Below are 23,847 nucleotides of genomic sequence, written 5' to 3'. Positions count from 1 at the left end.
TAAACACACACGGTGGTCGTCTCAAAAGCCAATATACTTCGACCCTGACAAAAAGGGTCGTCATCAGCCCGAGCAGAAATAATCAAAAAGCCTATCATCGAGGATTGGCATTCTTCCATTATATGCTTCTCGTTAAACCAGTGGTTCTCTTAACTCTTTATTTATTTCTATAAAATATATTCCTTCTTTACCAAATAAATTGGCAGATAAAATATATTATATAATTAATTGTGATACATATAAAAATAAAATTCTATTTAAATTAAATTTCTTGAAATAATTTTTTTTTTTTTTTTTTAAATTAAATTTACCTTACATTACTTTTTTCCCCTTTAAAAAAATCTTTCGCAAAAAATTTTGCATTCTCGAAGGATATGCCTTGCAACTCTAAAAGTTGCATACTCGTCCAATTTACTTTTACCCTGTTATATCTCTTTTCTTCAGAATCGATATTTTTCAAAAGTTATTTTTCGAACAGTCATATTATACATCTTAATGAATTAATTATTCGAAATTTAGTTACTTCTTGTGAGCATAAAAACCACCGAGCATGTAGAGTTAAGAATCACCGTCTTAGACGCAGGGCTATCGAACCTGTTGCTTCCTGGCTAGGTTTAACTTTTCGCCGGCTATTTTGTGCTCATCCGAGTGTCACCCCATTCGACTATCCTCCCCTTTGTCTGTTTCTCTTTCTCTCTCTTATTCTCGCCCTTTCGCGAAAAGGAGGCTTCGCCGCAACATGTTTCCGGTCTCGTTGTTCGCGACAAATTTCCGGTTAAGTAGTTTCGAGTAGCAGTCCGAGCGTCAGAGCAATATCACCATCTTCGCGGTGACAATAATTCACAGCCAATCTGGCAAAACCGCCGCTCTCGATTAATCCGAGACAAACGCATAGTTTAGTCGGTAACGGATAACCCGGACGACGCGACTTCCTTTGTGTCGCGAACGTCGAACCTGTTGCTCTTGCCGCGCCTGAAAAGGCCCGAGCAAACAGATCCATTTCTCTCTCTCTCTCTCTCTCTCCCCCCTCTATCCATCTATCTACCCCCTGTTTTGTACGTGCTCGTTTTCACCTGGTTGCCTGATAGAGAGAATGCGAATGCCCACCCGTTCGCTGATAGAATTCGTTTGTTCGGTCGCATCGCAACTGTGAGAAACTCATTCTGCGGAAGGATTATTTCGGATTATTTTACGGCGATCACCGGTAATCGTTATTCGTCAAACACGATGATTCTTACACCAATGTCAAATGTAAAGCTTGAAATTTGAAAAGATAAGCTTCAAATGCAAATGTTTCAAGAGACTATAAAATAATATAAAAAGAATAAATATAAAGTAATATAAAATATAAAAATTCTTTATAGACATGCATTCCTAAACACAAATTCTTTTCGAAATATTAAATACATTTAAATACCGTTCTTTAGACGTTTATTATATTTTATATTTGTATATATTTATAATTAATATTTTATATATATACATATTATATTTATTTTATTTATTTTTCACATTTTCTGTCGTATATAATTATAGTTTTTTAGGGGGATAATATAGAAATAACTGCACTTAAGGAATCTATCTCGAATTAAATTCGTTTGAAAATCTCCCCACGTACAGTTTAAATGTCGGCAATCGTCTGTTAGGACACGTGGTTCTGTGGGCTCGTTGCCACATCGTTGTGGCTATCGAATTTACTTGTTTCAGGTGCGGATAGTGGTACACATTGGTAAGCATGCTTGCGGATCCTAAAATCTAGTATTCGATTATACGTGTGTGGAATCTGCGGCCACTGAGATATTTCCGAGATATTTTTTTTACACGCCTTTATGGGCAAGCTCTCCTTTTTATCTCGCGCGTGCATTAGAAAATTGTTATTCTAGCTCCTATAATTTGCAAATGCGCGTGAACTGCAGGAAGGAATATTACGATAGATGAAATTTGTACGTATACTCAATTTTCGAGATACTATAGCTGTTTCTCCATTTACACAAGCACAACTATTTTATAGGATATATATTAGAATATAGTGATATATCATATTATATATTGTAGCTTTTAATGTCAAATGCTAAGTATCGTGCCATTAGCAATTTAGATCTTTGTTTAGATTAAATCCATTCTAAACAAAGTTTAAAATTAGAATTTTATACGGACTCTTAATTTGACAAAAACTTTCAATCTCTCCAATAATAATTACAATAATTATAACACTAATTAAAATAATTAAAATTTTGTTAAAATAAAAATCAAATTTTTTTTCTATATTTCTATTTTCTTCCATATTTTGCAAGGTATAACGCTATATATAGGATTTTCCGGAAATCTTATCCTAATTTGAATCTCAACTTGGTGAAAGCATCTATCGTCCTGTCAAAATTAAGCTTGGTTATTCTGAAGCATTTCGAGTATGCTCTTCTTACCGCGTGAACACGAGATAAGGAGTATCCTCAAGTGAGGTTCACTCTTATCGCATAGTCCTTTTAAATGATGCCCGCTCGACCGGGCAGTTTCGTGTTTCTCAGTATTATATGACAAAAGGGTAGTTCAGTAGCTCTCAAAATGCCCCAAAGACGGTGACATCAAAGACGATATCAACCTCCTAATTTTTCGTACAATCCAAGTGTCTATACGGCGTGTCGTAGCTCGAATCGCTGCGGTAACCGAGATTACCACAGGCACATACACATACATACGCGCATATCCGACATAGGAAAACCTCCGCGGTTCGAATTGCCAACACTCGACGGAATTGCGGGGTCCGAACAAGGTAACGCTGCCGTAATGGCCATCGCCATAAGTGTCATCCGCAAATTGGTATTTCGGTGCGACATGAGCGTAAAACATTCACACGAGCTTGTAATCCTTTCGAAATACGCGGTTTACCAGGCTACATTTTTTTCAAATTGCACGCAAATAAAACGGTGGAATGCGCGTTGCGATTCCCACGCGTCGTACGTTGATATTATATTCGTATTAAGCGGAAAAATTTTATATAAAAGAAATTGCAGAGAGAAATGCTTCTTTCTACAGGAAAAAAAATGTAAAAGCATTTTGCGTCATATTTACTCAAGTACAACTCTAAATCAATCAGTGCAACAGAAGTTTGAATAGCTGAAGACCATTATTTTTATATATATATATTAAAAAAAAAAAAAAAAAAAAAATTCATTAAGCTATACATAGAATGGAAATTTAACGTAATACTTTTACTCTTTACTCAAGATATTTCTTAAAAGTAAGGATAAGCAAAAAATCACAAAACAATCATTTGTTTTTATTTCGAATACTTGAGAACAGAAAAAAAGTTGAAGATGCGTTTCATTTCCTAGACGATCCATTTCGCGTCAGGACTGTCACGCTTCGTAACATATTTTACAGAGATATCGCCGACAGACAAAAATCCGTCCCGAAATTTGTCACTGCGGGGATACGCGAAACTGCAGGCATTTTTCACGAGGAATGTTCTTCCTCGAGAACATTCTTTCCTTCTAAGATAACCGCACCATTAGAGGTAATAATATAAAATACTGCGTGCGATTAATCGCCTATATCGTCATTATTCGAATTAGCCGCGTGACGAAACACGATGATACCAAGATCAAGGCAGGAATAATAATGGAGAATTATCGAGAACGTGATCTGATAGTGTACTTCGCATTCAAGGACTCCACGTGCGAAACAAGAGGGGTATATAGGATATGCGTTACGTGATATTCGAAGGACGATGATAGAGATACATCGGATACTATGCATCAATTTGTAGCCGTAATAAGCTCAAAAAACATAGAATGTGAAAATCCTGATCGTGATAAAAGGAAATGAATAATCTTCTGTAATTATTCATCAGTAATAGGTAAGCAACAATAAAATACAAAACGATCAATTCTAATTATCTGAGAAATGTATAAATAATTATTTAAATAAGAAACATCATCTCAATAATTACTTTAATTGTTTTTATTTTCATTAATTTTATAGTAACTTAAGAAAAAGCGAAAATGTATCAAAACTTTCGAATATTATAGAAATTATTTTCTAAGAAAGATTGTTGTAATAATTCTTTTTCCTTAATGTTAATTTAATTGTAATAATATGTACATATCAAGTTCTTTTTCGCAGAAACTATACAAAATACTCGATAAACTATAAAATATCTTTACATTTATTGTTAGGTTCGGTGTTGTCTAGTAAATGCAACCACGAGATAAGCGGTCATGACGCAAAACGACGAGATTGAGATTAATTTCTGGAAAATTGTTACGAGTAAAGCGAGCGAAAAGTGTAATAACCATGAAACAGACTAGCGCGATAAATCATTTTAAAACAAGGCGTTCGTGCGTGTAAGATGAATCATATCGTTAAGGGCCGTGACGCAGGAATAATATGAGGAATTTACTTTTTTCATTCAAATCGGCTTCTCCTCATCATCGACATTAACCAGGAATCTCTTCGTGATATAAAAACAATTAATCACCCATTATCCAGTGTAAAAAATATATGAACCCTTTCGTCTCTTAGTATCATCAATCATTAATTTTATATTACACAAATATAATAAAAATATAGAACTTTCAAAATTTTTATAAATTATATAAATTTTATAAAAACTATTTTTATCAAAATCACAGCACGATGTAAAAAGAGCAAAAATTGAAATTATTATTATTCTTAATCATAATTTTACCGTTTTACAAATATTTGTAACCATCTCTGCAGACTTGCTTAATATTAGTTTTAAATTTTTGTTTCTTACATACACATTTCCTCTCTTTAAAATATAAGGAGGTAAAAATTAATTTTTTTTTTAGAACGGAAATTATATGAATGTATATAATCATAGAAATAATTCACGATAAACTGTGTTTTTTTTCTATTGGTAAATACTGACAGGGTTCAATTCGTTCCGTGCACAGCAGGTTTACGGTATAATTTCCACGACTATGTGAATTTATCAGAAAAGAGATAATAGCTTTGCAATTTTGTGCTCGAGCACAATAAAGCTTCTAAGAATGGATTCATTTTTTTGTAGGATTCTTGATCATAATTTCATGGCAAGTTAATTGTTTTTTTTTTCTTCCTACAAAATACATTATCTTTTGAAACTATATTTGCTAATTATTTATATAATCTAAACAATTTATTAAATAACAAATAACTATTTATTAAAAATTCTTTCTCAAAAATAGACTCTCAGTAATAATCTGCTTATTTAATTTCTTATTCCCTCTTTGAGATCTTCAATTTGCAATCGCAAAAATGAAGAGAAAAGCTCTTTGAAAAGCTCAATCTTGCGTAATGCGGATAATAATCGCTATTATCGCAATTTTTAATATTAAAACGCGGTTATGAATCTCAATTACGGTTTATACGAACACGTCAATAAATACATTATTTAGAGATAATTAAATTTCTTACGTAAAAAGCCATTCAGCTTCGTTTCCACCTATCATGCAACATCGGTTAATGAGTCAGTAATTGAAGACAATCGGTATGATGTAAGTAATGAACGCGGCAACGAGCAATCGATAAATTGACTTGAAAAGACTCTCGAGGAGAGAAGAAAATTAACGAATATGAATTACAAGAAAAATACATTGTCGGAGATAAAACGAAATCGTCACTAGAATAAAAACGGAGTAAGAATCATAATTTAATAAGTTTTTCGAGTTAGTTCTTCGTCTTTGTAACAGTATTTAAATGACGCTCTTCTTTTCCGGAAATGAAAACTGTAGATGCTAATAGACTTATTAAGAGTTCCATCATAGAGCTTGACTCTCGATTTCTTTTTATTTCTCTATTTTATTCTACCATCAACTTACATTTTAACTTTACGTTTCTCGCTGTATTATTATGAATTTCAATTTTGCATTAGTTAATCGAATAATTGCAATATTTTATACAAAAATATAATAATCTTGCACTAAAAAAAAAAAACACGAATAAAAAAATAATAACAATTTGATTTCCCAATTACAAGGAAATAAAGTTGCTTTTCCGATTAGTGTAATTTTCACGGTTTTTCCTTCGCGAATTTATATCGTTCCTGTTACTGCGACGTAACCGGAAATTAAAAGAGGAAACGACCGAAATTTTATTCGCATCAGCGTCTACCTAATTTCGTTCCTAACTTTAATTCCGCATCGGCGTTAAAAAGTGTGTTTATCTGCGTCTGTAGGATCTTGGATTTTCGCGGTAAAATATGCAGTTCCCATCCGGGAATGATCACGTTTGAAAGTTCTAGTTACGATTTCTCGAAATGATTCTTTTTACGATGTTCTTTCCACCGCTACGGGGAATAGTTACGGTTACGGCGGAAACTCGCGACGTTATGAAAATACAGTGGCTCGGTATGGTTGCTCCGCCCGAGTAGAAAAGTCATTATCTCGGGATGCGAGACTTTCACAAGAAAACGTAAACATATGCTTCTACGGCGAAAAAAAGGAAGAACTAGATGTAGAGAGTACGCGGATTTCCATAAAGCTGCCGTCATGTTGCGAACGATCCCGAAGAGCGATCAAAAACAGATATTTCTCGCAAATTTTGTATCTTGGAACTGTCATCGTACATTTTTTTTATTTTTTTTTTTTTATTTTTATAGGACATAATAATATGTATTATACCCAACTTTATACTTTAGATTCAATTTATGTGAAAGAAATTGGCTTTAACATATTTTTCCTAGAATATTTCGTATAAATGACAGAAAGCAATGACAATAACAAAAGATAAATTAATAAAACAAAAAAGATTTTGCAAGTTTTATGAATTCCTTGAAATTGGCATATATCAATAAAGTTTCAAAGTAAAAAGCGAAAAATCTTTATAATATCCAATTCATATTCATAATTTTTTCACACATGTTCAGTCATTCTTCTTTCGCAGAAAAAGATTAAAATAAAATAAATAAGTGTTATAAATTACTTAAAAATTTATAATCAAATTTTTTTTGGACTTGATTGATAATCCGATATTGTAATGAAAAAGGCTTTTTAAAAAAGACAGAAATTTATCTATAGATAATTTTTGAATTATCGAATCGAACATTCAATGAGCCAGAAGTCATATATAGACATAGACGGAAATCGCGAACAAACAATTGAATTATGGGCAACATCGTTACCGTTATACGCAGATACGCACTTCTATGTAATTAATGTTGTTACTTGTTAGCATTTTAATATTCTCACATTGCCTCGTTACACGTAAGCTGGATGAACGCAATGCATGTTATTTGTTTACTCACAAATATATAATGAATATCGATTGCGGCTGGGAAGTAACGTACCTGAAAGAGAAAAAAGCCATCGTTAATTATATCATCTTTTTTTTCCACGCAAATAGTATGACAGCAAAATGTATAAAATAATTGTATTTGCGTGACGAAAACCAGAATATTATGTAACGGATGATTATTCGCCGAGTCTCAGTATTGTTTCGAATGATTTATCCTTCGAATTAATATCAGTGTTTTATATAAAACGTGCCAAGATGTGCTCATTTGAATTTGAATAATTATTTCTTTTTATGGAAACATCCATTAGACATTAGATGATTTATAATTTCAAATAATTACATATAAATATCTGATATCTGCAAAATCGGAGATCATGGCTGACTATATACATTATATTTTCACTTATTTAGTAAAATAACTATGTTGTGACGGTAAAGCTATTTTTTATCCTCAAAAAAAATAATTCAGTTTGTTCTGAATTTTTGAGTTTGATGGAAAAATAAAAATATACAAATAAAATATAATAAATTTATATATACTCATATATACTTATATACAAAGCGATTTTTATTTCCAAACATCAATTAATGATTTGAGTCGGAAATTTTCTGTGAATGGTTTTTAATTTACGCGTTATCTTTTAAAATAGTAATATTCTCCAGGAACAAAATTAAGAATGTATAAAGATTAAGCATTGAATTCGATAAATCGATAAGAAGAATACAAAAATTAATACTAGGTAGGCATATAAATAACGTAGCTAACATAGTCACAGCTAGAAATTATAGAGGAGATCAAAACTTTTGATCCTTAATTTCGTAATTATTACCAAAAGTTCCTAACGAACAATTTCACGTATTTAACATGGTACAAAATTTCGAATAAAGCGACGCGATACAGCATTTGGATAGAGAATGACTAAAACGCAATGCATGTCGAATGCATACAGCGTATCTTAAGCTAGCGCCAGACTATGCGCGTATTCGCGATTCGTTTATAATTCGTGAATAGTGTGCATGGAAGATTCATCAAATTCAACCGATCAGATTTCTATATATCGTTTCCGAGTCGCGAATTACGAATCACGAATTGCGAATACGCTCATAGTCTGGCGTTAGCTTTAAGCGAGCGGTGGTAGTTAGCGACCCGGTAGTAGAATGAAAGCAGCATAGAAGTGGGAGACCTAAAAGCGCGACCGCTCGTTATCGCGATAAACCGAGCATACTTGCCTACGTCGAGTGAGAGAAAAAGAGCGAGAAAAGCAAGGAAAGAGACATTCGTCGACAACGACGTCGCGACACAAGAAGGAAAGGGTGCGCCCATTAAAAGGCAAATACTGGAAGAAGACGCGAGGAAAGGAGAAAGACTGAAAGATGTCGAAGAGAAATGGAAAAAAGCAGATCTCTTTTTTACGGGAAAAATGGAGAAAGAGAGGAGCGACTGTCTTACGCTTCGTAAATACGAAACGTCGTCATTTTTATTCGTATTATTTGCGAGTATTTCCCTGCGCTTAAAGTCACGAGTCAAAGAATATCCCTATCCCGAAGCAAGGAAAATGTAGTTGGGAGAAGAGACGAGAAGAAATCCGCGTCGTTTCCTCCCCCTCCTTCCCGCCCCGGTGGAGGATGCGGGGTGAGATATAACCCGGATGCACAAACGTCGCGCGCGCGGCGTATAGTTACAGTTTTAATCTTCTTTCGCAGCCTCCGGGTTTTATGGGCCCGCAGGTATTATTCGCGCACCCGAGTGCACCTACTCCGCGTGTTTACTCATGCGCTTATATATTTCCAACCGTCCGCTTTTCACCATTCTCCGCATTTCACCCTTGCGGACGCGCGCGGAGCGTGTAATGAGCAGACGACGGAGAAACGTCAACATTTTTCACGAAGAATTTGGCCGAGCGTTCTGGTTTTGGAAGCGAGAGCCATGTACCTCTTGTCGCGAATTATTGTCGAAAGATCGTCGCGAATTTGGCCATCGCATGTTCGTACATTCGCGATTCTCATGCATCTCGAGATATTCGTTAAGAATTACAACGCCGTAAATCGAGTGCTTCCCCGCGTGAAATATCTGTGTATGAATTCCTCTTGGGAAAATAATTCTTAGGAAGTGTTGAGCGTAGGATATATAAAAAGTAAATATAAACAGATGCAATTTAAAATATTACAGTGTGAAATATGTTAATGTTATTTTACAAAAATTATATTTAAAAGGTTTAATTATGATTTTTCTTTACATTTTTTATAAAACAATTTCAAGCTCTCTTTCCTTTGGCTTCGATAAATATAAAATTAAACCTAATAATGTACAATTCGTTGTATAAAAATTCCATGTTCAAAGAATGATGGCGATACCCTCTTTTTCCGTCTATATTACTACCTTCTTCTTTGGCATACTTTACATTATTCATATTTTTGTGCCTTAATCTAAAATATCGGTTTTCCTTTGTCGCAGCGTGTAGGCTTTCGCATCGCGAACTTTCTTTGTGGGGCTAATCTGTAATCTGAAGTTCAGCTTCCTCAATGTAAATTAAAGAACTCGGCAAATACTGGCCGAGATTATATAAGCTTTCACGTATTCAATCGGCAGGTTGTAAGAGTTTCCACATGTTCTCTCATTTTCCCGACTTATTAAAAACATCGATAAAATCCAAATTAGAATTTCTTTCGCCGTATGGAAGAGAGCGGAAAAAAGAAACTTTGCCATATATTAAATACTCGAAAAATTCCGCGCATCGCATAAAATTTTGCAAGATTCAATCTGATAGCGAGAATCGTTGCGGATGTGACGATTCAATCGATATCGGAACTTCCGTCGAGAATTTTACAACTGCCTTCGGCTCTCTATCTCTCCTTCCCCCTTCTCGATCGAACAGGGAAAAAAAAAACGAATGAAAAAAGAAGTGGCCTCGTTGAGTATCGCGAGATAGATCGAGTCGAAGTCGCGCTTGTCTCGAATTATGCTAAATCCCGGCAATCGTAGGAGGATTCCCGTCATGGCTTCCCGAACGGCGTCGAGGAATCCAACCGAAAAGTCTCTCGCCGTGAAAATTGAGTTTACCATGAAACTTACTACCGTGCGCGGAACCGCCGAGGGACCGTATGTACTAGCGCGCGGTCGAGGACGAAACGCAACCATGCACGAGGAGGCGAGGAGAAAAGTGGCGAGAAGAGGATAGAAAAGGGGAGCAGAGGAGAGAAAGATCGCGGCTCGAATTTTCGATCAAAGAGCCACAACTGTTCAATATATTTTTCCGCGACTTTTCCGTCCGTCTATTCCACCCTTTCCCCCCTTTACCCCCGAGTAGCATTGTTTTATTCGCTTCGACTTTTGTCTCTCACGCGCGTTTCCGTACGACTCGAGAAAAGAGCCGGACGACTCTCCACGGTAATTCCATTACGACGATGAGATCGCCGAGACGTGAACTTCACGTTCGTCGTCACCCTTATAGTTTCATATAGTTGCTACTGGTGACGGCAAGATGGAGAAGAAAATCCGAAAAGATCTCTTCTCGAAAAAATGTCACTATTCTCAAAGACAATTATATTGTACAATATATATTGTCTTGAAAGTTACGATTAGAGATTCGTTGCCTTCGACGAGAGATTGAAATTTATTTATTCTAATAAAATGGATATGAGCTCAAAGATCAGTTTAGGAATTTAGGCGTATATAAAAATCTCTAATAATTTAATGAATCGCTAAAAATGGTGTAATTAAGGAAACAAAATTTCACGATAAAATTGATGTAAATTAAATGAAGTATTCTTCATTATTCGATAAATGAGATGAAATATTTCAATTGTTCAATGTGCATATTTAGCATAAGATACTTAATATCTAATTATATATGTAATTACATAATTATGGTACGTTAATGGGTTAAATTAATATTGGAATTTCGTCACGTGTGTGCGCGCGCGCCTTCTGATACAAGTTTAATAAATTTCTAAAACGAGAGAAAAAAGTTTTACATTAAGTTTTTTATAAGCTAGATTTTTCTCATTTAAAAAAAAAACTTAATGTAAAAGCTCGCAGAGTTACATTATCGTTTAACTTTATTATCATCATACAAAAACCAAAATTTAAAAAACACATTGTACTAAAATAATTATAAATAAAAGATATAATATATATAAAAATTGTACATTTTTATACCATTTTACATGGTTTACACAATTTACTTTTATTTATTTTTACATGAAGAATGTTCGCGTTGACTTGTCGGTGGCCTTTTCGTTAGAAAAAAATAAACTGTATACCGCACGGATCGATTTAGTAACCGGTGCACGTATTATCGGCTATTTCCGTGCGAAGGATAGTAGCAGTCTCGATTATCATGGAACTCGCGGAAACGCAGCCATAGTCGCGAATCTAACGCGCACGACGCTCGTTGACAATGCGCTCGGGCGAATAAAAGCAAATTCCGGCAATCCGATCGCAAATTCGAGCACGTACGTGTCGTTGATGACGGTAATCGAGCGGAATTTGTAATTACGGTACCTATATAATGTCCGTTACGGGCGCTTTACGGTGGCCTCGTAACGTATAAAGCTACGGTTATATTACATTTGCACGCACGTTGTGCTGGATCGTCGTTTTTAGGTGACGGAGATAATGATAGCGACTCGAGACCGCAGAGTTGTTAGATCGGTTTACAAATTCGTGCGTGTCTTTGAAGAACTTTAAGATTAAAAAGAAAAAAAAAAGGTTATTTTTTTTCTGACTAATAATATTAGAATAATTTGCTGGTTTTTTATTCTATTCCTTTCTATTGAAAATGAATTACGACTTGTCTGGAAGGTAAATATGCATAAATTTAGACAAACAAATAATTTGACGGTAAAATAGAAAAAATTTTGTTTTTTTTTCTTCTCGATTAAAAAACTCATTAATTTCTTATTGCAATGTCATTGGATTATATCAAAATTATGAAATGCTTTGAAATTAAATAATTTTTTATATATGTAAATATATTCCTAGAAAATATATTGCAAATTTGGCCATTAGACTGGAATAATTATAAAATCACATTTCTTTTAAACATATTTTATACTAATTCAAAACTATAAATTCAAGTTACATTAACCTTACAATACTTGAATATTGTTGAACAACCCGTTATATTGTTGTTTGTCCAGTGGTTATAGCAGCAGCCAGAAAGCATTTCGTGGTAAAATCGTTATATTAACACAATTTTGTACAACGCTGGCTTAAATTTAAGTAGGAAGGACTCAAAGCGAAAGTGGACCACATCCGTAATTTACGAGCATCACACTTTGCATTTTCATATTTCAAGCGGACTCTACAAATGACGGATTTGATCCATTTTCGCTCTGAAACATGTCATCGCTCTATCCCGGACACTTTTCATCTTTACGTGTATCCGGTTATTTTAAATTGACTACCGTGTTATTTAGTGTTTTTTAGTGTTTCCTTAAATAAAAACAAAAATGAAATTACGTCGCGGATCGAAGAAAAATGAAACAAACAGTACGAGGAGCATAGCCAAAAAGAGTAGAGTAAAAAGTCGACCGATAAGCTCGGTCGACGTCGTAATATCGCGCTGCGCGAATTTCGGCTAAATTTATCTATTCGCGAAAATCCACGCGCGCTCGCAGATAACCGCGGCCGAACGGTAAACGGAAGGAAGTGGAAGTTACGATCAAAAACGTGGCCCAACTGCGAAAACCACCAAATACACACAGAGATATCAATGTTTGACTAGCAATAGAGTAATCCGAGTCGGATATCAGCGAAAAGGATACGAAACTCTGGCGCATAAATTAATACTCGGTCGAAATATTTAATCTTGCCTAGGAATCTCGATACCTTATCAAGAAATAAGAGGAATATATCATATGAAGTATCTGTGATTAAATAGATAATTTCTTATCTATTATTTATTAGGTATGCTCAATATACTCAATTCAAATATTTAAGTTAAAACCTAAATATATATGTATGACAATATTATTTTAATTTAGCAGAGAAAATTTAATTATTTGATTAGTTTTTTAATCTCGATTTTACTGACACATACGATTTCACTGCATATAATGTACATAATCGAATGTACAATATACTAAAACAAAGAATTTCCTACAAATCTGAAAATCACGTAACTTGTAAAATTACGAAGAGGTACACCTTTGTGCCTATTTCGATTCATCGAAAAGCGAGAATATCTGGATGGAAATGCAACGATAGCGTGCTTACTCCCCCAGTGCATTTTATCTCTCCTTCTGTGGAGAGATCTTTTCATACCCCCTTTAAGATCGCCAATATTTGCGGTTCTATTAGTAACCATTGGGGCCCAGCCATTCGAAATTCATAGCGCGCCCATGGGGGGCCCATCCTCCTGTTCTCTGAATCTCTTGACGCGGAACGACGCGAGAATTCGTAGCGGATAGTAAACTAGGAGGTAGGGAAGGATACAGTCGCATCCCGAACGTCACAAAATACCACATGCGTTATGCATGGCCGAGACTCGGCCCGCTCGTGCCAAGTGTGTCGTCGTGACTGCCTAGGGGCGACCAGCGTATAATTTCATTTAACCTTATCGTAAGGAATCCCTCTCGACGTCAAACGTTCGCGAGAATCGCGAGCGAAATCAAGAGCACGTTTGCTTCGCGAAATCGCAGAAAAGTCGGACGATTTATTAACAACGTGAATAAATAAAATATATTATTGTCAGTTATATTAAAAAAAAAAAAAAAAAAGAGAGCGTTTTAAAAATTTGTGCTTGTTAAAATATAAAAATATTCTTAGTGTAATTTGGAAGAAATTTTTCACAACGTTTTTCTCAAATTCTTAAGATTGAATATTGGAAAGTCAACAATTATTTCGAATTAAAGTTTGCGAGAAAGAAGTTCACCTCGAATTGCGTTGAAAAGACACTTTTACTGTGAACTACACGTGTATTAACGATCTCAGTTAAACTTGTAACCGTGGAAACTGTACAAGTTTCTTGCGGTATTGAATCGAAAACTTTGATGCTAGGCGAAAGAGAAGCCGTCATTGTTTTATGTTACTTTGTCATTTTCGAGATCGACTCTGGAGACAAAGGCAGTCTGCGAAGCATTTCAAGATCAAAAGTTTGAGAAAGAAGATACTTGAGAAAATAAGGGGAGAGTCGGCGATACTTATAATCGGTTTTTCTTAAGCCGTCTCTGAACGCTAAGATGCATCGCTAAATCGTTACAACAAACTGAAAGGAAGAAAAATGATGTCGAATAAAAAGAAAAACTAAACGGCAACCTATTATCTACGTGTATATCTCGATAAACTTCGAAAATGCGTTTCGAGTTTTACTTATTTTCTTTATCATTTTCTCTTCAAAAAATCGAAGATCGTTAAAGTGCTGATTACTACTATTAGTAGATGATATGTATCAATGTGGTAGTAAATTTTTAGTAAAATATACATACATAAATTATTTCACATTATGTAATTTAGAAGTCTAATGATATTTTCAATCATAATTATATAATCATATTAATTATAAATAGCAATATTTCAACAAAAGTAGCTTCTAAAAGTATTTAAAAAAATTCATATAACTACATTAAAAATATATTTATTTTAAATTACGTTATATTTATGCTTATTTATGCAAATTAAAAAACATACAGTAACAATGCATCATTTCCTATTTGCATCCCACGCGATATATTATCTTCTTCTAGTAATAAATATTGAACAGCAAACTCTTTCCTAAACTAAAATTAAAACTACTAAGAATTTATTCTAAAAATACAGATGAAAACTAAAATTGCTGCAATTTCACATATTTCTCGTATTTCGAAGAAAAAACCGATCTGATATAAAGCACTCGCGCAAACGGTATAGTCCAAAAGATGGAGGATGCCGATGATTATGTTGGAGTTGCTAGCTAGCACAGCTACCCTTCCCCCCCCCCCCTCCCTTTAACTCTTCGCGCTTCTGCCGGCGGTGAAAATTAATTCGAAGCCGCTGGGCTGGTTCGGGCGGCGACGTGCCGCGGGCTCGATTGTTATTCCTGGTGCGCGCGACAGGATGGTTATTACGCCGAGAACTCTGGATTAAATTTCTCGCCGTGAATAAATACCCGAGTGAATTCCTTTCGCGGCGGTGAGTCCCGCGGGAGACTCGCGACCGCCGAACGACGGCAGTGAAAACAAAAACCAGGATAAGAGAGAAAGAAAGAGAAGAAGAGAATGAGCGAGTGAAACAGATCGCGTACGTTTGCTCTTCGTCACCCCTTTCTCTGCGTGTTGGCGGGAATTAATTTTCAAGGTCGAGCATCAATAAAACCCCTCATCGACTTTCCCGGTCCCCTCGTTACTTTATTGAAAGAAGGGTTGAAAGGCAGTTAAGCGAGTCGCCACGCTTTTTGATGGAAGGTCCGGGACGAGGGATACCTTTGTGCTCGCGACGCGTCTTCTCGAGATCGTCGTGCCATATAGCAGGGTATTATTTCGTGTAGATTCGTTCGTTCCCGGGTCTCTCCCGTCCTCTCCCTACTCGGAACAATAAGTAATCAGGAACGAGTACATCGAGGAGCACGAGTCTTGCGCGAGCGGCAAATCGCACGGGGATCCGCGGCGCGTTTTAATTGCGACGCGGTCGGGCGCATTAAATTCTCTCGGCAAATGAACACTCGGGGGAGTTCTTTGTGCGACAAGTTCCGACGAACGGGAACCCTGGGACCGGGTTTGAGTTTTCACCGCGCATTTTCATCCCTTCTCGCTCGAGATCTCGTTCTCTGTCTCGCGAAGAGAAAGCTCGTTCTTCTTACTTCGTCTCGCGTTGCCTCTCTCTCTCATTATTATTCTTTTTATCCTTTCTCTCTTGTCTGAATTAGTTCTCGGTGCTTTTTCGCCGAGGCAAACGTCGCGAATTTGCTGCTGTGCATTTGTTGATGCCAATCAAGCTGGCGCGAAAAAGACATAAATTTTTCAGGCGCTCGCATAGATTCCTTAAGAGCCCGCTTCGAGATGCGTCCGATGGGGAGATTCGCCAGGTAGTTTAAGATTCGGATGTTATTTACATATCCGAAGAGAAAAGAGAAAGATAGATAGGTGAAATTTAAGTAGACTTAAATTTCTATAATACACTAACTTGGTCTATATAAAAACGTACTCGTTCAAAAGAGTTGATGCGAAGAGAAATATATGCTCGCACTTGATCATCATCGATATCGTCGTCATTTGATTATGCACGGTTCTCTTCCATTTCACGTTTCCATTTCCGTTTATAAGCAAAATCGATTGTACGGTTTCCGAATAGATATACCTGTCGATCGTGTGGCTGCAGAACTAGAAGTTCCCTTTATGAATGTGTCACATTAACCGCTGCCGGGCTGAGTTTCACGGATGGAGACGCGGCGAGTTCCGAGGGAATACGAGATAACGCGGCTGATAAATAATTTCGCGAACCGCTGAACGTTTGCGCCTTCATCTTATTCTTTTAAATTCTTCAAAGTCTTTACGGCTTGTTAATCATTCATCATACATGCCCGGGTAAAGTGTGAAACTGTGCGTTGCTCAAACGAGATGTCTGACTACATCAGATTGCGAAAAAGGATGTATTATGTACATATGTAATAAATTTTGAGAATTGAATTATAACGGAAATTATTTATTAAAATATAATTATGACATAAGAAATTTGCATATCTGCGTATCTTAAGTCTAAAATCATATGTACATTTATAATATATTAATAGAAATTTAAAATTTATATATATATATATATATATATATATATATATATATATAAAATCAATATATATTGAATGATATTGAAACTTCTTTCCGACTTGACAATATATTCTCAGGTCGAGGGAGAAATCTTTGATATTGGCGATTAAGAAAAAGCTTGAGAAAAAAAAAAGAGAAAAAAAAATATCGGCCGAGAGACAAAATGTGTAGCCCGAGGCTACACATTTCGCGAGCGCGAGCGGGGTGAGAAGCAGAGGATGCCGTAAATCCCGGCAGCCGAGTAGGTGGCGGGCTCTTAATAAAAGGATCGCCGGCGGTGTTTCGGAGTTCTCGGGTCTCGGTAGTGCGATACGAGACGCGAGACACGGCATGGCTAGGTACAACGTGATGTGATATGGCGAGGAGGTACGTACGCGAAAAATGAGTATGCAAAGATATATCGTTGTATGTCGCGCATCCCTCTCCAAGAAGCTTGCCACAAAAGGAAGTTCTCTCTCTCTCTCTCTCTCTCTCTCTCTTTCTCTCCTCGCCTTGTCGACTTCGTTTCCTTAGACCTTCCATTGTATTGCCCGGCTCTGTCCTCGTTTCTGCCAGATGATCATCGTTCTCCCTCCTCTTCGGCCACTCTTACTCTCCTTCTTTTCGTTTACTTTCCAAGCGAAGGCGTTGACGCGTTTTTCTCTACTTCTCTTACTATTCTTGTAGACGATGTTCCTGCGCGAGGAACGTCCCTGCAGAAAACTCGCCCTCCTTTCCCGCTTCTGCTTCTCTTGTTCTATTTTTCTTCTTGTACTATTTTCGTTCTTTCTCTCGTTACACAGAGCGAGTCCTAAGGAATTGCACGATAGAACGCTTCTTACCGGTGTAATGTCCAGTCGTAGGCAAGTCTTTTGGGTGCTTAAAGACGGATCCTCGTTTCATTCTGTCTATTTCTTCACACCAGCCAGCATACGGATGCTGGTACATATTTGCTTATAGCGAAATCTTTCTGTTTGATTATTCATTTTTCTTAAAAGAGCCTATTGTATCTATCGTACCGTCAAAGTATTATCATTACCTTCACGCTCAACTACTGATAAGATACTATGATTTTTTTTTTTTACATCCATCTAAGGATTTTTCAGCGATATATCTTCCCAAAGGCGTGTCGTCAAGAAACGTAGACAGCTGCGCGGATAGTTGAAGAAAGATACGAATTTTTATCTCGGCAATGTCGCTCTAATCTTCCCCGGCGGGCCATAATCAATCCCCCGCTTATTTTCCATCGAGATTACGTCGCAAAATATGACGAACGGCCATCCGAGTATCGTGTCTCCGATCGGGGTGCAGGTGTATAAAATATGTGATATTGCTTTGTCGTTGCACACTGCAAGGAGCAACGTCGCTGCGAGGAGTAACGTTGCGGAACGAGGTGGTGATAAAAGTACGCAAATTGGAGCGTCATGCGATTAGATACACAACGGGCCGGGTCCCGCTCTGTTTACGACCGTAAAAATCCTCGGCGAGTCATTCTTCTCCGAGGTACCGAGGTGTTCTACTCGATCTACGAATCTGGAAACTGCACGCGAGAGAACGCGAACACCCCTCGGATTGTTAATCAACGGGATTAGGGAGCTTTCCGGTTTTCACTACTCTGCGAACGACGAGCTCGCAAAGCATCTCGTAATCAAATATATGTACGCGTCGAGGACTCGTTGCGACATTATTGCAGGAGCTTGTTCTCGAGGGATATTAGATTCTTTCGCTGAGAGTGATCGACATAAGCTACCGTTGACGTTACTCTCGCTTCATTATACGATAAATAAAATAATTCAATTTCTTTTTCTTTATTTTGAAAGTTATATATCACGCTGTTTTCGATGTTTCCATAAAAATTAGTTTTTAATTCTAATATAAAACAGTATAAGATTATTTTAACTCTTAATTTAGTTCTTATCAAAAATCCGATGTAATAATATATCATATAATATTATTTATGAATTAGAATACATTCAAATAATTAAGATTTAAAATAATGTTTGTAATTCAAAATGTTTTAAAATAATTAATAAGATTATTTGCACTTTTTATTTTAGCTTTTAAATTGTCTTTTTCATTAATGTGATAAAACACAACAACTGCTGCACATCTACTATAACATTTATTAAAAGTAACGTTTAATTGTAAGTAAATATTAATCAATGAGATTGTAGAAAAAATGGCATTTGTCATAATACTATAAAACATACTAAAACTGCATGGAAATTTTTCGTACAATAAATGTTATATCGGTATTTACTTTATTCTCTCGCGTCCTTCTAATAATATCACCTTATATACAATATTTATACTTGGTATAAAGGTAAACTGCAGAAGTCTGTCCGCTGTGTTGTATACAATATTTTCGCGAAATTTTAGTCTCTATATACCCGACGGGACAGTGTATCTACAATGTTGTACGTAGCAATGTGTATCGTTCAGTTTGTTCTTCCGGACGCGAATCGATTCGTGTTATGCTGCTCGTCGTGGTAAATGTCGAGAACGTCATAGCCGCGATTGTAATCGCGGTAGCTCGGTAGAGTGTTGCGTGTAACATATATTTGTTGACACACGGAGTGACAGTGCACGAGCGATCGAGGACACCGACGTATCCGACCTGCCATTCGACTCGAGCACACTCGTTACGATACTTAACTTTTCATATCCAATGTCAATTTTTCAAAAATCAGATACCAAGCTCGAAGGAAAATTAGCAATTAAATTGATTATTTAAAATCAATTTTAGTCTCAATTTCGGCACATTAATTTAATTATATTAAAAGAAATGTGCATATAATTCGCAAATAATTTTAAATATCTTAAAAATAGTATACCATATACACAGAGTTCAAAGATATATTTATTATCAAAGGAATATAAGATAAAAAATAAAAATTTCTTCGATATCGTCAAGTATCCGTAATTGTTAAAAGATTTATTCTTTATAAAATAAATAGATAAATTATTATAGAAAAGAATTAATAAAATTATTGAGAGAATATTAGATAAATATATTGTAAAGTTATTAAAAGTTATATGTAGAATATTAAATATACAATATTTAAGAATATTATATATATATATATATATAAATACATAAATTAAAAAAATAATTGTTATATAAATATAATCGCGCAAGTGATCGACCGTAGTGTCTGTTTCGTTTATATTTAAAGTTTTTCATCATATTTTCCGCTACACCGCATACATTACATAATGCTTCACCTGAGGACGTGCACAAAAGAATGCGCGCACCAATCACGAGACACCATCTCTCTCGACCGTATATCCTCAGTGTTACGAGGACTATCCTGCGTAAGTAGGACGACAGTCGTCGCACTTGGCGTGGCAAGCTAATAATGACAATCGCTGGCAAAGAAAAATCCGCAAATCATAGGATGTTATTTGCGAGTCGTAGCCGCAAGTTTGTTGAGTTCAAGCGTTTCGAAATATTCTTTGACGAACGAGCGATGCAACGACTGTCAACCAGATAATTGTAGCTTTATAAAATTTTTATTGAATATCACAAATTCCATGCGTGAGAACAATGATGAAATTTTATTATTTGACACAATCGTTTTAATAATATATTAATGCCAGAAAATTATTTTACTCATATAATATATATCCAGATATCTTTGTTAAACTTTCAATCGGCCTTTTAATAAAACGAGCATTACATAATATATTCACGATAGGAAAAGACAAGGCCCGAGAAAATTTCATCCGAGAATACTCCGAGAGACATTTCCGGACGCGATTGGAGCGAATGGTGGTGGCGCAACCGGTCGGTGCCAGAATTGATTAAGAAGCAAAAAGCGGGAAGAAATGCAAGCATGGGTCGCGCGTCGTTCATGCTCGTGCCAACGACGAGCGAGTTGCTCGATAATTGAATTTTCCAGCTTCACTTCGGGAAAATAACGCGAAACTTCCAACGGGCATCGAACAGGACGCGGTCTCCGGAAGAAAAATCTCGCTCCATTGCATCAGTGAAAATAAAAATGGAAAAAAAAATAAAAAAAAATAAAAAAAGGAAAGAAAACCGAACGTAAATCTCCGGCGCGTTTGGTGCGTCCGATTGCGAAATGCGAGCAGATGAAAGGATCCGCAGTGACTCCCTTGCGAATTCAAACGATCGATTATTTGATCCGATAGATTGGATCGTGGGAAGGAATACGAAACTCGAATTAGTCGCAGTGGATTATGTTACAGTCTGTATATCGAGCGTTATATATATATATACACACTCGAGCTCATATAATGTATGTGTGTGTGTGTGTGTGTATCTTTCTCATTTTCCTCTCTCCCTTTATGCGCTATAGATATATAAGCATTACAATATACAGAGCGACATATAATAAAGCTGAATGCGCGATAAGGATACGACTCATATTATTTGCTGATGAAAATCGTTACAGACATTCGTCTATACAAATGCGCGTGTTATAAATATCCAAATGTATCACGTTTCTATATAATTATAATATTCAGTAGTGGCGATAATAATAGTCAGTCTTCGCGGAGAGAAACGGAAATAAAAATGGTACGTTGCACGTTTTCTTCATTTTCTCTTGAACAATTTAAACTTGATTATCCTTAATGGATTCCTAATGGAAACATAATCCGACATTTTTTCCTGCAACATCTCTCTTTGTATTCAATTATAAATATTTCATTTAAACAGAAATTTTATCAAAAGAAAATCGTCAAAGTCGAAGAAAAATTGAAATTGTCTTATCCATTTTACATATTTATCAGATACGCCAAATTTTTAATCACTCACTATTCAAAAACTGTCGATACTTGGACATTTCTATAAAAAAAAAAAAAAAAAAAAAAAAAAAAAAAAAATCACATTGAATTTCTGTCAAATTTTCTATTATTCCACAGTTTATAATTCAAAACTGACAATATCTCGACATTGACGTTAAAAAGACAAGAAAAAATTAAATTGTTTGTGGAAAATTTTCAGATACGAGGAACTGCGAGAAAGCTAGAACAGTCTTCGCATCGCAGATATACATTCCGGTAATTTCATACATATGAAGAGGCAAGGGCTCAGTAAACCCCACGTCACCCAAACATGCGCCGGCTGTGTTAAGCGATGACGAGGAGACACTTGGGAGTTTGCCAGTCAGCCATCGGCAGAGATGATCGATACCGTACATCTAGACAATGCAACAGCAATGCAACGCATTTCGCATCGCGGCTGTCCGTTTATACTCGCTTGCGTATCGATCCAGACCGACCTGGTGTTCCCCGCCTGATATTCTTGGATGGACAGGAATGATGGCGACTGAAGGAAGGACACACGCGTCTCCTTTGCCTTCGCGTCATCGAGCACTCTTTGGAAAACATCGCCGAAATAGCGATCGGCTTTAACACGAGGCTTTCCTGAAAAACACGTCAGTCTTTCGATCATGCATAAATAAGACAGAACTAGACGACGTTATCTCGAGCGTTTAACCCCTCTGTTTACGATCACTTGGCCTCGCATTTATCGCTATATGTGATTGCTGCCTCGTGTTGACACTAAACACGCGATTTTCGTATTAAACGAACGAACGCTACATTTGAAAATGTGAAGAAAATTTAATAAGTTCGATTATAACGATACGATAAAGGGTTAATGTCCCATCAATTTTAAAAATGACGTGATATCCTGCAGAACAACGTAAAAACTTTTTTAATAACACTAAAGGCATTTTAAGATAAAAAGAAAATTGAGAGAAATCAATCAAAGTCCATATTGTATTTTCGAAACACCTGATCAATTTGATGGATCGCTATATATATGACGATAAGAAATACGTGGTTTGTTACTAAAGAGATAAAAAGACCGATACATTACTATCAATATTTTTGTAAATTATTTCGTAAAATTGACACTATATTTCATGAAATGAACTTCTCTTAGAAAGACTTGATTTTCGGGAGGAAAAAAAAAAAAAAAAACGACGTAGCCGACAATCGAGTAGCTGAAATAAAATCAAGAAGTTTCTATTTTATATCGTTTTATTCGCGATTTACTTGAAAAATCTACACGACGTAAGATAATATTCGTGACATGAGGAAGTCGTCGCTTTTCCCCACGTGTGCCTCATTTCGTCAGTCGCGTTTTACGACAACCCGGTCGAATATGGCCGGTAAGCACGACATTCGCAATCGTCGTCATAAGCTCGTCGCAAAACACATTCCTCGATCTGTACGTATATCACTATAACTAGCTCTAATTGTACCTCTGAATAATTCAGGAGTGAAATTACGCGGGCGGCTATGAAACCGTTAGTCTCTGCGAATTAATTGTCATATGAATCGGGAATATTTATAGTTGCGAGAGTTTTAGGCCTCGATCAAATAATCGAATTAATGCCAAATTGCTCTTCCTTCGAAAGATTAGGCTTTAATTAATGATAATAAATCTTTTTAATAACAATCATTATATATGTATCTTTAATTAAAAAACACAATCTACGACACGTTTCTAAAAATTTAGATAGTCATGAACGGAACATTAAAATTTGTTAAGAAAGAGCTGAAGTTAAAAAATGTCTGCATTCGACGTCTTTCTCGTCGATTATTCATATAATTCAGTGCAAGGATAAGTCGGAACGAAGATGAGTCGACGTGCGAGCAGAGAAGGAAAAGGAGGAGGAGGAGGATCGATGGTGCAATTTGTCGACTCGATCGTTTCCGATAAAATTGCCAACGAATTATGACGCCATAGCGCCGTAATACACTCAGCCATACTGACTTAATCGATCGGCGAACGGTTGAGTGGCAAACTCGTCCCGCTCTCTCTTTCTCTCTCACTCTCTCACTATTTTTCTCCCTTTTTCGTTTCCGTCACCCCTTCCCCCTTGGGATAACGACATCGCGAACCGTTGG

The 23,847-nt window shown here is 36.1% G+C and overlaps 1 protein-coding gene across 4 annotated transcripts in view; it reads right to left on the bottom strand.

Moving 5' to 3' along the window:
• Fur2 (furin-like protease 2) overlaps window positions 1-23,847 on the bottom strand; it is a 305,563-nt gene that overhangs the window by 121,598 nt on the left and 160,118 nt on the right. For 2 of the 4 annotated variants that reach the window (XM_070302402.1, XM_070302403.1), the window contains exon 3: window positions 7,191-7,288. The exons of the other annotated variants lie outside the window; for them this stretch is intronic. In XM_070302402.1, coding sequence (XP_070158503.1) covers window positions 7,191-7,288 — 98 coding nt within the window. The remainder of the gene's footprint in view (window positions 1-7,190; window positions 7,289-23,847) is intronic. 4 annotated transcript variants of the gene reach the window in all.

Source organism: Polyergus mexicanus, unplaced genomic scaffold (assembly GCF_030449975.1).
Source record: "Polyergus mexicanus isolate NDT 795.1 unplaced genomic scaffold, iyPolMexi1.0 SCAF_10, whole genome shotgun sequence".
NCBI lineage: Eukaryota > Metazoa > Arthropoda > Insecta > Hymenoptera > Formicidae > Polyergus > Polyergus mexicanus.
Note: the sequence above shows the minus strand (reverse complement) of the source record. Positions and strands in the feature narration are given on the sequence as shown.